Source organism: Lithobates pipiens, unplaced genomic scaffold, assembly GCF_037356315.1.
Source record: "Lithobates pipiens isolate NorthernLeopardFrog02 unplaced genomic scaffold, aLitPip1_a1.2 Scaffold_16, whole genome shotgun sequence".
Lineage (NCBI taxonomy): Eukaryota > Metazoa > Chordata > Amphibia > Anura > Ranidae > Lithobates > Lithobates pipiens.
The window spans coordinates 337,724,757-337,740,202 of NW_027507748.1; the positions used below are offsets into that span (position 1 = coordinate 337,724,757).

General features: G+C 44.7%; 1 protein-coding gene across 1 annotated transcript in view; it reads right to left on the reverse strand.

Moving 5' to 3' along the window:
* Positions 1–6,060: 6,060 nt before the first annotated feature.
* The window catches only part of DNALI1 (dynein axonemal light intermediate chain 1), a 47,034-nt gene continuing 37,648 nt past the window's right edge, over positions 6,061–15,446 (reverse strand). Inside the window, exon 6 of the mRNA XM_077481805.1 lies at positions 6,061–6,337. Coding sequence (XP_077337931.1) covers positions 6,302–6,337 — 36 coding nt within the window. The 3' untranslated portion in view covers positions 6,061–6,301. The remainder of the gene's footprint in view (positions 6,338–15,446) is intronic.

The following is a 15,446-nucleotide window of genomic DNA, read 5'->3' on the forward strand; positions in this document are numbered from 1 at the left end:
TGCGCATCAGTGCCGCCCAGCAGTGCCACCTATCAGTGCCCATCAGTCCCATCTATCAGTGGTACCTATCAGTGCCCCTTAGTGCCACCCATCTTTGCCCATCAGTGCCGCCTTATCTGTGCCCATCAGTACTGCCTTATCTGTGCCTATCGGTGCCACCTTATCTGTGCCTATCAGTGCCCACCAGTGCCGCCTCATCAGCGCATTTCAACGAAGGCGAAAAATGACCTGTTTGCAAAATTTTATAACAAACTATTAAACATGATTTTTTTTTTTTTTGCATTTTTTTTGGTTTGTTTAGCAAAAAATAAAACTCCCAGCTGTAACTAAATACCAAAAAAAGAAAGCTCTATTTGCGGGAAAAAAATTATAAAAATTTAATTTGGGTACAGTGTTGTATGGCCGCGCAATTGTCATTCAAAGTGCATCAATGCTGAAAGTTGAAAATTGGTCTGGGCAGGAGGGGGGTTTAAGTGCCCAGTAAGCAAGTGGTTAAAAGAAATCCGGTAATTCTGGTAGCACCAGCATGGCCCAGAAGGTCATGGTATGCAGAGATTGTATAAATGGGAGTGGAGAGTCCTTGGCCTCTACCACTAAGGCCAGACCTGCTATCGCAGGGGCGATATTCCATCTTACTTTATGAACGCTAAATTTAATGGTTTGACTATTGAAACCCACATTCTGAAGAAGCGTGGGCTTTCCAGATCTGTTATCTCAACTTTAACCACTTTCAGACCGGACCATTTTGCTGGTCAAAGATCAGACCACTTTTTGCGATTTGGCACTGCGTCGCTTTAACTGACAATTGCACGGTCGTGCGATGTGGCTCCCAAACAAAATTGACGTCCTTTTTTTCCCCACAAGTAGAGCTTTCTTTTGGTGGTATTTGATCACCCCTGCGGTTTTTATTTTTTGCGCTATAAACAAAAATAGAGCAACAATTTTGAAAAAAACGCATTATTTTTTACTTTTTGTTATAATAAATATCCCCAAAAAATATATAAAAAAACATTTTTTTCCCTCAGTTTAGGCCGATACGTATTCTTCTACATATTTTTGGTAAAAAAAATCGCAATAAGCGATTATTGATTGGTTTGCGCAAAAGTTATAGCGTTTACAAAATAGGGATAGTTTTATAGCATTTTTATTAATAATTTTTTTTTTTTTTTTACTAGTAATTGCGGCGATCAGCGATTTTTATTGTGACTGCGACATTGTGGGGGACCCATCGGACATTTTTGACACATTTTTGGGACCATTGTCATTTATACAGTAATCACTGCTATATAAATGCAGTGATTCCTGTGTAAATGACACTGGCAGTGAAGGGGTTAACCAGTGGGTGGCAGTGTAGGGGTTAAGTGTTCCTAGGGGTGTGTTACTAACTGTGGGGGGGTTGGGCTTTCATTTAGTGAACACTGATCTCTGCTCCAATCACATGGAGCAGAGATCAGCGTCACTAGTTGCTAGGCAGAATGGAGAAATGCTGTTTACACGGCATTTTCTCCTTTCAGCCGTCCCGTGAGACGATCGCGGGTATGCCCGCGGCGATCGAGTCCCGCGACCGGACTCACGGGGGTCCCGACCAGAGCGGGAGCGCGCCGCCGGCGGCGCGCTCCCGGTGGCAGGGCGGCATTGAAGATTGGACGTACATGTTCGCCAATATGCCTGCCCGTGCCATTCTGTCGACGTACATCGTCGTGCGCTGGTCGGGAACCGGTTAATCAATGCAAGGAAGCCAGTTACCAGAGCTGTATATTATAGGGTTTGGAAAGCGTACGTTTCCTGGTGTGAATCCAAGGGCTGCCACCCTCGGACATATATTATAGGCAGAATCCTTGCTTTTCTACAATTGGGCATAGAGATGAAGTTGGCCCTAAGTACTATTCAGGGCCAAGTCTCAGCCTGATCAGTTTTATTTCAAAGACCGCTTGCTACGCATTCTTTACTCTGGGGTTTTATGCAAGGGGTGATGTGGATTAATCCGCCAGTTAAATCACCTTTAACCCCTTGGGACTTGAATTTAGTTTTGTCAGTGTTACAAAAACCACCATTTGAACCATTACAGCATGTTCCCTTAGTCCTTCTGACTAGGAAGCTGATATATTTGGTTGCTATATCCTCAGCAAGGAGGGTTTCAGAATTGGCTGCTCTTTCTTGTAAAGAGCCATATTTGATTATTCATGAGGACAGAGTGGTGTTACGCCCTAGTCCAGGCTTTTTGCCAAAAGTGGTTTCAGGCTTTCATCTGAATGAAGATATTGTCCTGCCCATTGTTTTTCCCAAAACCATGTTCCAGGGAAGAAAATTCACTACATCGTCTTGATGTAGTGAGAGCAGTGAAAATCTATTTAAAGAAAACTGCTCAGATTCGTAAGACCGATTATTATCTTATTTATTCTGCCAGAAGGTCCTAAAAAAAAAAGGATAGTCAGCGTAAACCCACTGTTGCTAAGTCGATTTGGCAAGTTATAATTCAAACTTATGATTTAAGGGGTAAGATTCCCCCTATTCAAGTTAAGGCACACTCTATCAGAGCGGTTAGTGCTTCTTGGGCAGTGCGTTACCAGGCCTCCTTTGCTCAGATCTGCAAGGCCGCGACTTGGTCTTCGGTCCATACATTCACAAAATGTTACCAAGTGGATGTAAGAAGGAATGAGGATATCGCCTTCGGGCGCAGTGTGCTGCAGGCAGCAGTATAGGGCTACTTTCACAGTGGGGCGCTGGCGGTAAAGCGGTGCTATATTTAGCGGTGATTTACCGTAGTTTTAGCAGCGCTATGCGGCCACTAGCGGGGCAGTTTTAACCCCGCTAGTGGCCAAAAAAGGGTTAAAACTGCCCGCAAAGTGCCGCTGCAGTGGCGTTTTGCAGGTGGGTTTGCAGCGCTGCCCCATTATTTTCAATAGGAAGGGGCGCTTTAGGAGTGGTAAATACAGCGCTCCAAAGATGCGGTTTGCAGGACTTTTTTTTTTACTTCAGCCTTAGTCCTCAAGGTCTGGGGGTGCCCTACGGGTTGTGTCTCCCTTCCCTCAAGTAGCATTGCTATCGGACATCCCACTAAGTAAATACTTAAGGCTCTGTGCCCAATGATTTACGATAAAATAGGATTTTTATAAAAGCTTACCTGTTAAGTCCTTTTCTTGGAGTACATCATAGGACACAGAGGTCCCTCCCCTCTTCTTTTATGGGGTTTAAGCATATTGCTTGGCTACAAAAACTGAGGTACTCCTGGAAGGAGGAGGGGTTATATAAGGGAGTCAACTTTCTGTATTGGGTGTGCCAGTGTCAACACCTGAAGGTAGCTATAACCCACTAAGTAAATATATAAGGCTTTGTGTCCTATGATGTACTCCAAGAAAAGGATTTGTACAGGTAAGCTGTTATAAAAAATCCTATTATCCTTGTGCAGCACTAGTAAGGGCTTCCTAAAAAATAATGCCACCAGCTACAGTACTTGCCTAGCAATGAGGAAAACCACCTTACGAATAAGTTCAACAGGCAAGGCTTGAAGGAGGCTTTTGAAGAGGCGACTGCAGCACTTTGAGGTCCCACGTGTTGCTAGAGAAGTGCCAGGAAGTGAGAGGACAACTAATGAAGAGGATAGCCAAGGCCAAAATTTGTCCCTTTAGGGTACTCCATGTCAAATATTGATCTAGACCGGGGGTAGGCAACCTCGGCCCTCCAGCTGTTTTAAAAATACAAGTCCCATGAGACATTGCAAGACCCTGATAATCACAGGCATGACTCCGAGAGGCATGATGGGATTTGTAGTTTCACCACACCTAGAGAGCCGGGGTTGCCTACCTCTGATCTAGACCTTATTGGAAAGATATCTGGATACATGTCCCATCAATAGATTATCATCTAGGTAAAATTAAACTTTCTCTACTCGCACCACACAAAGTAAGCCTTCCAGGTGTGATGGTAGATTTTATGTGAAGTAGAATTCCTAGCATGGATAAGTGTTGGAATAACCAATTTTAATTGACCTCTGTCACTCAGGAGCTGGGCTTCAATAGCCAGGCTGTCATAGCCAGTGGTAGATTGGTAACGAGAAAGAGGGGCCATGTGGTACAGTCTTCCTAGGCCAGTTCAGTGCCACAAGGATTGCATGAATGCTCTCTGAGTTGATCATGTAGAGCAGTCATGGAAGGATATTGGAGGAAGTGGAGGATAAAGCATACAGCAGGCAAACTTGAGCCCATCAGAGCTTCTACTGCAAAAGCTTGAGTATGTTGGACCTGACAACAAACCTATCCAGTTTGTTGAACTGGGATGCCAGTTCCTCCACCTGTCAGGTTCTGAAACACTTCTGGGTGAATGACCGCTTCCCATGATCCAGATATAGATGGCTGAGGAAGTCAACCTGACAATTTTCTACACTTGGAATGTGTACTACAGTCATGGGTGGCATAAGACACACTGTCCAGATCAGAATTGGTTCCGCTTTGTTCTTGGCTGCTCTGCTGTATCCTTGATGTAGGCCATGGCTGAGGTTACCATCTGTCCCAGTACTCCAGTGCAAAAGCACACCAAGTGCATCAAGATAGGAGTATCTGTGCTTGAGACCAGAGGGGCCTGATCTTTTCCTGTGGGAAGAAAGACCCATATTTTTCATCTAGCCTATATAGCAGACACCCTGAGAGTGAAGAGGAGCCAGAACAGAGGCAAATATTTTTTTAAAGACTTGAGCAGTAGAGCGGTCAGATTGCAGAGCCACAAACTAAGTTACAGTACTCCACATTAAGGGGCCTAAGGTATCCAGAAACTGAATAAGTAGCCAGAGGCTGGTACGTAGCTGTGTTAAAACAGGAATCTGAAAAAAGTAATCTCGGTAGAGAGGAAACATCTATCTCATAAGGACACTAGCAAAAAAACTGATAACTGGCAGGAAGGATTATACAGGGTTCCTAGCAGTTTTCTTTGCCAGTGTCCATTCACCTGAAGATAGAAGTCTCTTCCTGTGTCCTATAGTGTACAAATCAAGAAAATTAATTTGTATTACTGGGAATTATTCAAGACATACTTTTTGCTATTAGATATTTTTTAACATTCCGTGAAAAGGTGTCTGATGTGTGGACAATCAACCAATTTAATTATAAAAAATAAGTTTTAGCCAGCTAGTGCAGGGTTTTTGAACCGGGGTTCTGTAAGAGGTATCACTGCTGGATGTGGCAAAGAAGGGTGTGTAGAAAGCAATGTGGTAATGATTGGAATGGCAAGGAGAAAAATAGTCACGTACACACAGGTTGCTGGCAGCGCAGTAAAAACAGTGACACCTACTACTTAATGCACACTTGCCTTTCACTCTCAGCACAGTGGTTAAGAGTGTATATAGAAAACAGGATGACATTAATAATGGTAGCATTAGGATTTTTATATAGTAGGTTACTGGATAGCATGTAAAAAGATGTGATGGTGGTGATGATAGTAATTGTAAGGAACTACTGAGTTATAACAGATAATAATGGGAGTAGTTATTTTACTTGCTGCCCAGTAACCTACCATATAGAAATCCTCCATTATTCATGTCATCCTGCATGAGAAGAAACCTGCCCTCCTACTATCTAATATCCTGCTCTCACGTAATTTGCCCTGCTCTTAAGTTCGACTCACAATTGAGCATATAAAAAAAAGCCAGCGTAAGTGTCACATTAAATAGGTACATGTCTATGGTAAAAAGGTTGAAAAACCTTTCTCTCGAGATTGGTGAAGACTGCATGACTATATTAATGCAAAGCAAACAATTTCTAGCTTCGTTGCAGATGACTTTAGGTCATCTCCATTTACCAAGCCTGGGTTTGTATATGAGTTAGGATGAGATGTCTGCTCATATTGGTTCAGTAAAGTACATTCCTAGAAGGTCACCTTCAGCTGGACAAATCTGCCCAGCACATGACTGAATGTCTTATAACTATTAACCCCTAAATAGTTGACGTGTTTCAGGAAAAAAAGCATTACTAGTCTGCCTTGAGCAACCAAAAACTATGTTTTGAGAGTGTTTTTTGGACAGCACATTGACAAGCATGAGTCCCTATTAAGAACCACAAGACAATAAAGTATGGAAAGAAGCTGGAACAATTTTATCATCAAAGAACTTGGATATTAAAAATATTGAGGTGTTTCATTATAGAATAAGCAATGCTTTAACATTTTTCATGACAACTGGGGAGATTTCAATATGAAAAAAGTCAAATCTAATTACAAATATGTCCTAGAGGTAAAAATATTTGCTTCTTGGCATCGGTACTTTCAATGAGCCCAGACTGTAGACATCATGTTCACAGATGTTACTCCTGCGTTATTTCTTGGGCGCAATAATTCCTTCTAGCTGAGCCTACAATAAAAAATAATTTGAATCGTTAGACTACAAAGCCACTACCTCAATATTGAATAAATAAACAAGAACTGGCTTATCAGTTGCAACTGTTTTGTTTTTAACCTTAATGTACCTTTAAGTGGACCTGTCTCCAAAGTAGTATACTTCATCAGTGATCTAGTTAGAGTTATAGTGGTTGTAAAGTCACAGCTATTGTGCAAAAAAAGTATGTAGCATTATAATAAAACAAACAAAAAAAGAATCACACAAACTTAATATGGACTTACAACAGAGAGGATAAAAGTATTTATTCGATTTAACTTTACAGCCATTTTAATAAGAAGAGGGGGGGGTTACATTTGCAATGGAATAGTATTACACAGTCAAGGCAGGAGCGTTGGGGAGGAGATCGGATTCTCAGACTATGGAAATGAAGGGGTGAGAGGGAAATGCAGTCACGCTGAGAAGAAAGCAGGATGATGGAGGGACATAAACTGACCCCACTTTTTTGGCTCATGGTCAGATTACATAGGGGAACACAGGAACAGGCAGGAATCAACTAGGTATTGTAGAACATGGAAAGGGACACATGACACCGCAAAAGCACTACGCTATATATCATGCTTTAAAGGGACAGGAGCTTTTTTTTTTAGGGCTACAACCACTTTAACCACTTACAGACCGGACCATTTTGCTGGTCAAAGACCAGACCACTTTTTGCGATTCGGCACTGCGTCGCTTTAACTGACAATTGCGCAGTCATGCGACGTGGCTCCCAAAAAAAATTGACGTCCTTTTTTTCCCACAAATAGAGCTTTCTTTTGGTGGTATTTGATCACCTCTGCGGTTTTTATTTTTTGCGCTATAAACAAAAATAGAGCGACAATTTTGAAAAAAAACTCATTATTTTTAACTTTTTGTTTTAATAAATATCCCCCAAAAAATATATTAAAAAAAACATTTTTTTCCCTCAGTTTAGGTCGATACGTATTCTACATATTTTTGGTAAAAAAAATTGCAATGAGCGATTATTGATTGGTTTGCACAAAAGTTATAGCGTTTACAAAATAGGGGATAGATTTATGGCATTTTTATTAATCTTTTTTTTTTTACTAGTAATGGCGGCGATCAGCGATTTTTATTGTGACTGCGACATTATGGTGGACACATCGGACATTTTTGACACATTTTTGGGACCACTGTCAGTTATACGGCAATCACTGCTATATAAATGCAGTGATTCCTGTGTAAATGACGCTGGCAGTGAAGGGGTTAAGTGTTCCTAGGGGTGTGTTACTAACTGTGGGGGGTTGGGCTTTCATTTAGTGAACACTGATCTCTGCTCCAATCACATGGAGCAGAGATCAGCGTCACTAGTTGCTAGGCAGAATGGAGAAATGCTGTTTACAACGGCACTTCTCCATTCAGCCGTCACGTGAGACGATTGTGGGTATGCCCGTGGCGATCGAGTCCGCGGGACCCGCGACCGGACTCACGGGGGTCCCGACCGGTGGCGGCGCGCTCACGATGGCAGGGCGGCATTGAAGATTGGACGTACCTGTACGCCAACATGCCTGCCCGTGCCATTCTGCCGACGTACATCGGCGTGTGCTGGTCGGGAACTGGTTAATAGACCCCTCTACAAGCTGAAGTGCTATTATATTATTTTGAGATCGTTGCATATGACCACATTCATGATGCAACTCAGTGCCTTGCATGTTTAATAGGTTAGGGAGGGAATTAGGCCTGGTATATTGGAAAATTGCAATGTTGAAACATATTCTAAATTGCATGGCACCTGTCCAGGCAGTATTAAAAACAATTCCAGGCAAATGAAACCAAGAGATGGGCAGACAACAATGTACTTTGCCTATTGGCAGTCTTCATTCTAGGCATAGAAAATTGGCAGGTGGGCTACTTGAGTCACCAGCAGTTGTTCCCGGGAGAATGGTTCCTTCACCCCAATATTTTCTGTCAATATGTCAAAGATGGGGGATCCCAGACGTAGATCTGTTTTGCATCCAGGTTCAACAAAGAAATCGACAACTTTGTGTCAAGAACAAAGGATCCGCTAGCATGTGGAACAGATGCCCTGGTGTTCCCCTGGAATCAGTTTTCACTGACTTATACATTCCCTCCTATTCTGCCTACATCCACAACTTCTTTGCAGGATCAAGCAGGAAGGGAAATCTGTGATTCTTGTGGCCCAGGAAATTTTGGTATGCAGAGATCATAAGGATGGCAGTAGGGGTTCCATGGACCCTACCACCACGTCCAGACCTTCTCTCACAAGGTCTGGTATTCCATCCTACCTTACAAACACTAAATTTAACAGGTTGGCTATTGAGACCCACATTCTAAAGAAACGTGAGCTGTCAAGTTTAGTGGTATCTACCTTGGGTAATGCAAGGAATCCGGCCTCCAGAATCACATATTATAGAGTCTGGAAGACATACAGTATGTCTCCTGGAAGGGATCCAGGGGTTGGCACCCCAGGAAGTATGTCATAGGTAGAATCCTTGACTTTCTGCAGATAGGGTTAGAAATGAAGGCCCCCCTTTTTATGAGAGACCTCCCTTTGACCAAAGAAATTAATCATTGGTCAATGCTTTCACATGGGTTTGCTGGCACTCATGCTTCAGTCCTTCCTCTCTTTTCAGCAAAATCTACTGTCAAGTAGAGGCGGTATCCCTGAGCCCAAGTGTAGGTGGCCACACCCCCTTCTACTCTGACACTCCCATCCCCAAATAAACAAACAACCAGGCCTAGAAAAGAGTAGGACACTGGCTAGATTTACCTGTCTCTATATCCTACACTATCAAAAAAAACACCATTAAGGGGGGGGGCGTGGCTACCACGCGCTGGTGGATGGCAGCGTAGGAGAAGAGCTCCGCTCCAGCGACGGGATTTTATCCTCACTGTGGACTCCCTGAGCCGGCGAAAACACACTACCTTACTCCGGAAAGCTTCCTCGCCCTCCGGAGATGTCGCCGAAGCGGAGAGTGTCCGGGCAGCCCAGAAAACTGCCGGATTTCTTCCCGCCCGCGGCCCGCGAATCCGGCCAAGATGGCGCCGGCGGCAGCACGCGCTCCTCCCCGGGTTCTTCCTCGGCCTCCTCGGGGAGCCCGGCACCCTTAGACAGACAGGGAAGGAGGTCGCCAGGGACGTCCATGCCGATCAGTAGCAGCCCAGCGAAGTCCAGGCCAAGACTCTCAGGGGAAGCATTGCAGGTGAGCGCTGAACAAAACTCCTCTGCTGACACTAGAGAACTGCATGATTACATAGCTGAGTTCCCTGCCACCAACCAGCCTGTTTCTGAATCTACCTTGAGAGACATGTTAGTTTCTCTGCGTGCCTCACTTCATAAGGACTTTATGCAATGTGTCAGTAATTTTAAAGCTGAAGTGGGAGTACTGGGCGGCAGGCTAGATCATGTGGAGCAGAAGAAAATGGGGGACTTTGCGGTTGCTCATAACACTCTGGTTGATGCACACAACGATCAGTCTGAGGACATTGCGTGGCTCAAATCCAAGATGGCCGACCTGGAAGACAGGTCCAGGCGCAATAACGTAAAAGTCAGAGAGATCCCTGAGACCGTCCTCCCCACCCAGTTAGCCCAGTACATTCAGGACCTCATGAGAACCCTGCTGCCCGATCTGTCGGATCAGGATGTGACTATTGACCGTATCCACAGACTGCCTAAGCCCTCTCACTTACCTGACAATATTCCGTGGGATGTTCTCATGCGGATTCACTTCTTCCATGCCAAGGAGCAACTTCTTTCGGCGTTCAGAAGGGAGACCCAGCTCCCAGAGAGATTCTCCCACCTGCAGCTATTCGCTGACCTCTCCCAGTTTACCTTACAGAGACGCAAAGCTCTTCTCCCTGTCACTAAAGCATTGCGGAACCATGGAGTTCCATACCGCTGGGGATATCCTCTGAAGCTTCTTATTACCCATGAAGGTAAATCCTCGGTGGTCTCCACACTACAGGAAGGGCTAGATTTTCTTTGTTCCCTCGACATCATCCCTGAGGAGCCGGTGGCACCGTCGGCCTCACCTCCTCCTGCCCGGCTGGAGAATCAGGGAGACTGGCAGGTGGTCCAACGAAGACGCCGGAGGAAAACCAAAACCAGAATCCCGTGAGAACTTTGCTGCAACTTACTATTCGATTTTGCTTTCCCGGTCGCTGGAGGGCATCCAGCGCTCTTTTTCTTTTTACCCCCCAAGTAAATGGGCATCTATAGTGCCTTCAGATCTCACCAGAGATCCTCTTTTTTATTGACTTCTGTTTTGTTTTTTTGTTTCATGTTCTACTGTTTTTACTTACTGCACTGCTGCAGTTTTTCCTTGGTCTGTCATTGCCCGAACGTTTTTGTACCGCCTGGCTCTGACCCACAAATGTCCTATCCTGCCTGCCTTGGAAGCCTGTCCTACCGGAAACTGTATATGGTTGTCTTTTTCCCACATTTGCACCTGTTTGCTGCCTTCAATGCCGCTTAAATTAGTCTCTTTCAATGTCCACGGCCTCAACCATCCAGTTAAGCAGAATTCCCTGTGGAAGGAGGCACAAAAACTGGAGGTGGACGTTCTTTGTGTCCAGGAGACTCACTTTCTTAACAAGGCCACTCCATACTTCCAGCACAGGAACTATCCGCACATTTTCCTGGCCTCTGCCGCCGAGAAGAAAAGAGGGGTAGCTATTGCTATAAGGGACTCGGTAGCTTTCTCCCTTACTGAAGTTCTTACGGACCCTGATGGGAGCTATTTGATATTGCTAGCTGTACTAAATAATAGGCCTTACACCATAGTTAATTTGTATGCCCCCAATGTACATCAGCTGAGATTTCTGAACAGACTTTTTCGTAAAGTTAATAAGTGTCGTAAGGGGTCTCTAGTGGTCTGTGGAGACTTCAACGTAACGGTCGACTACGCACTGGACACCACAACCAGGGCGAGTCGGCCTTTGCCGAGGCTCCAACCATTACTTGCTGCTGAGGACGTATTTGATGCCTGGAGATGTCAACATGCGAGTGAAAAAGATTTCACGTTTCATTCTGCTAGACACAACACGTACTCTAGGATCGATTTGATCCTAGTAGACAGGTTGCTGCTACAGGCGGTGTCTTCCTCCACCATCCACGACATTTCCTGGTCGGATCATGCTCCTGTTTCCATAGAGGTGGTGGAGGAACACGCTCCGCGCTCCGCCTACGTTTGGAGGGCGAATTCTCAACTCTTTCAAAATTCCTCGCATGTTGCCACTATTTCTAAAAATTTGGCAGAATTTTTTAAATTGAATGCTCACTCTGTACAGAGTCCCACTACCCTCTGGTGTGCCCATAAGGCCTTTATGCGGGGCATAATGCTCCAAATCTCCTCCAGGGATAAAAAGGCTAGAACCCAAAAACTGAATGACATTCTGGCGGACATTCAGTCTTTGGAATCCTCCAACAAATTGACGCCGGACTTCAACACGGCTCATAAGCTTACTCAGCTCCGTGTTGAACTTCGCCGCCTATTGCTGGCCAGGTACGACAAATATGTATATTCATTAAAGCTGTCACACTACTCTTCCAGTAACCGTGCTGGAAAATACCTTGCCAATAGAGTGAGGGCTGCTAGGATCAAAGCTAAGATCCCCTATGTCTACCACCCCTTGGATAAACAGAAAAGGATTAACCCGCAAGAAATTGCGGACGCCTTCGCTGCTTATTACTCCTCTCTGTACAACTTGAAGCTTGATCCCGAGACGCCTCAACCCACAACAGAAAGTATACAATCTTTCCTCTCCACTATCAACCTACCCTCCCTTACGGAAGACCAATTGGCATCTCTAAATCTTCCGATTTCACCTGCGGAAATTATAAAATGCATTAAATCCTTACCTATGGGCAAATCTCCGGGACCAGACGGCCTGACTAATGACTACTTTCGCACATTTGCGGACCTTCTGTCCCCGGTGCTCTCGGAGATCTATGAGGAAGCATTCTCCTGCCTCATTCCCCCCGGAGATGCTTAGAGCCTATGTGGTTACGATTCCCAAACCAGGTAAAGAACCTAACACCCCCTCGAATTTTAGGCCCATATCCCTTTTAAACACCGACGTCAAAATTTACGCTAAAATTCTTGCCCAAAGACTCCTCCCCTTAATCTCCCAGTTGATTCATCCGGATCAGTCGGGGTTCACACCCGGTAGGCAAGCCTCAGACGCCACTAGACATGTAATAGGAGTTCTCCAATTTGCAGAGGCCCGTAAAACGCCTTCTCTGCTCCTCTCCTTGGATGCGGAGAAGGCGTTCGACCGGATCCATTGGGGATACATGGACAGGGTCCTTCGGAAGTTTGGCTTTGGTGGACCGTTCCTATCAGCCATTCTTGCCCTATACTCGGCCCCCTCGGCACAGGTCTTCACCTCCAATATGCTGTCATCTCCCTTCTCCATTTCTAATGGCACCAGGCAAGGGTGCCCGCTATCCCCTACAATTTTTAACCTCCTTATTGAACCGCTGGCAGAAAGAATTCGCTCCCACCCCCTAATTACAGGTATCCCCACACAGGAGGGCCCTCATAAAATCAACCTCTTCGCGGATGATATCATTCTTTTCCTGACTTCCCCAACCCCCCCTCTGCCGCAGGCCCATCAGATACTCCAAGAGTTTAGCCTGATCTCCTATTACAAAGTGAATTTTTCCAAGTCAGTAATTCTAGATACCGGCCTTAGACCTCCTCTTCGGGCACGGCTGATGTCCACGTTTCCATACAAATGGAGTGACTCCACCATCCCGTACCTGGGCATACACTTAAGAAAATCAGCTTGCCAACTAGCGGAGGCAAACTTCCCCCCTCTTATTGACAAACTCACGGTAGAGGCCAATAGGCTAGCTAAGTATGAACTCTCATGGTCAGGACGACTAGCCTCCTTTAAGATGCTATTACTCCCCCAAATTTTGTACACATTTAGAGCATTACCTGTCTCTCCCTCTAGGAAGCATCTCCTCGGTCTCACTCTCTTGATGAATAAATTCATCTGGAGTTCTAAAAAACCTAGATGTTCTAAATCACTCTTACTGAAGCACAGGTTGGCTGGGGGTATGGGCTTGGTGGATCTAAAAGACTATTACCTTGCATCCAGGCTGGCACAGATCTCCCATTGGTTTAACTCGGCCACAGAACCAAAATGGTGTTGCCTTGAACGAGCCCTTACCCCCACCCAAGACCTAAAACTTCTTCTTCTCACCGATTCACTTAAACCCTGGCCTCTCCAGTCCCTCCCTCTCACAGTTCGGGCTTCCCTGCAAGCCTGGCGAGATCTTCTTAGGTTCACACCTCCGTCCTATAAATTGGTCCCTCTGCCCATTCCCCTATTGTCCTTAGAATTTTTTATTCCGATCTTTCCGTTAAAGAATGGATCAAGAAGGGGCTACAGTCGTTGCAGGATCTTTTTCAGGGACCTTCTATGATCCCGTACCAATCCCTGAGGACAAAATTCCAATTAAAACCTACCGACATATACAAACATTATCAAATAGCCCATTTGCTCCGAGGTGGTGGAGTCACCAGTGTCTCAGTAGCTGAACCTCTTTGGCACTTTCTTAATGCTAACCCCCCCTACCTAAAGGAATTTCCCTATTCTACAACTTCCTACAGCAAAAACGTGTTTTTAGCAAATCTCGTCCCTTCTTGCGCTGGGAGGAGGACTTAGGCTGCGCCTTCTCTGAGGCGCAATGGTGTCAGGCATTCAAGGCTAACTACAAGGCCTCCAGGTGTGTTGGGCACTGGGAACTAGCCCAGAAGATTGCCCTAAGATGGTACCTTACTCCCTTTAGGATTTCTAAATTTGGCCTGGCTGAGTCCTCCCCCCTGTGCTGGAGGAACTGCGGAGAGGTTGGTAATTTACTTCATATGTTCTGGTCCTGCAAACATCTTCGAAGCTTTTGGAATACTATTTTTAGAGCTATTTCTGATATTACAGGTTTCCTATCCGCCCCTAAACCAGGCCTGGCAATTCTCAACCTAGGTATTGAAAGATACCCGCCTAACTTTAGAATTGTTGTTTCCCACATTCTCCTGGTGGCTAGGTCACTGATAGCGAGATTCTGGAAGAATGACCAAGCCCCCAGTGTTTCTGAGGTATGGTCGACCACCTCCCTACACTACTCCTATGAGCTAGTCCTGGCCCTCAGGATGGGGAAAAAAATTCAGTTTGATAACAATTGGCAAATCTGGAACACATGGTATAAGAGTACTCACCTGTTGTAATCTTCCACCCTAGAGTTTAATCCTTCTTGATATAATGTAACAATCTTTACTGCAGCCACATTCTTATTCATATAAGCTTTTACTTTCGGACATGTGACAGACCAACCATTTCCAGTTCTTTATTGTTTGTTTACTGTTATGTTTCTTTTTGTTCTGCAGTATGTTCATCAAAATGCTCTCTACTTCTCCCTACTGTCTGACTGTACTATGCTATGTAATGTTGGGACAGTTTGGGGGGACACTAATGACTATTTCCTCACTGTACTGTAAATTTCTTGTGAAAACCTTTCAATAAAAACTATTTACAAAAAAAAAAAAAAAAACACCATTAAGCATCTACCTAAACATAGGGGGCGCTACACATGTATTGCTTTGCTACAAAAACTGAGGTGCTCCCAGTAGTGGGAGGGGTTATATAGGGAGGCTACTTCCTGTTTAGAGTGTGCCAGTGTCCATCACCTGAAGGTGGCCTATAACCCACATAGTAATTACTATGGCTCTGTGTCCCGTGATGTATTTCAAAGAAAAGTATTTTACAGGTAGGCTGTTATAAAAAATACTATTTTTTTAAGGGGTCCTGAATATCTTTACCAAAAAATGTATTGATTTTACTTGATGCCTAGAGTTGCTCTTTAATGGCGGCAGGCCCTGCAGGTTTATGTCTCAATGACAGAATAATTTCTAGTCTTCCATTTAATGAAAACATTCAAGAGAAGAACCTGACCATTCGTTCATGGAAAACACAAACACTTAATGGCTTGCTATATTTTGTCAACCCTCCCCAGGAGAATATTTCAAGCTTGGCCTAATAATGAAAAGTAAAGAAGATGAAAGCTAATGCATTGGCCTGCTCTCCCAGTTTCTGA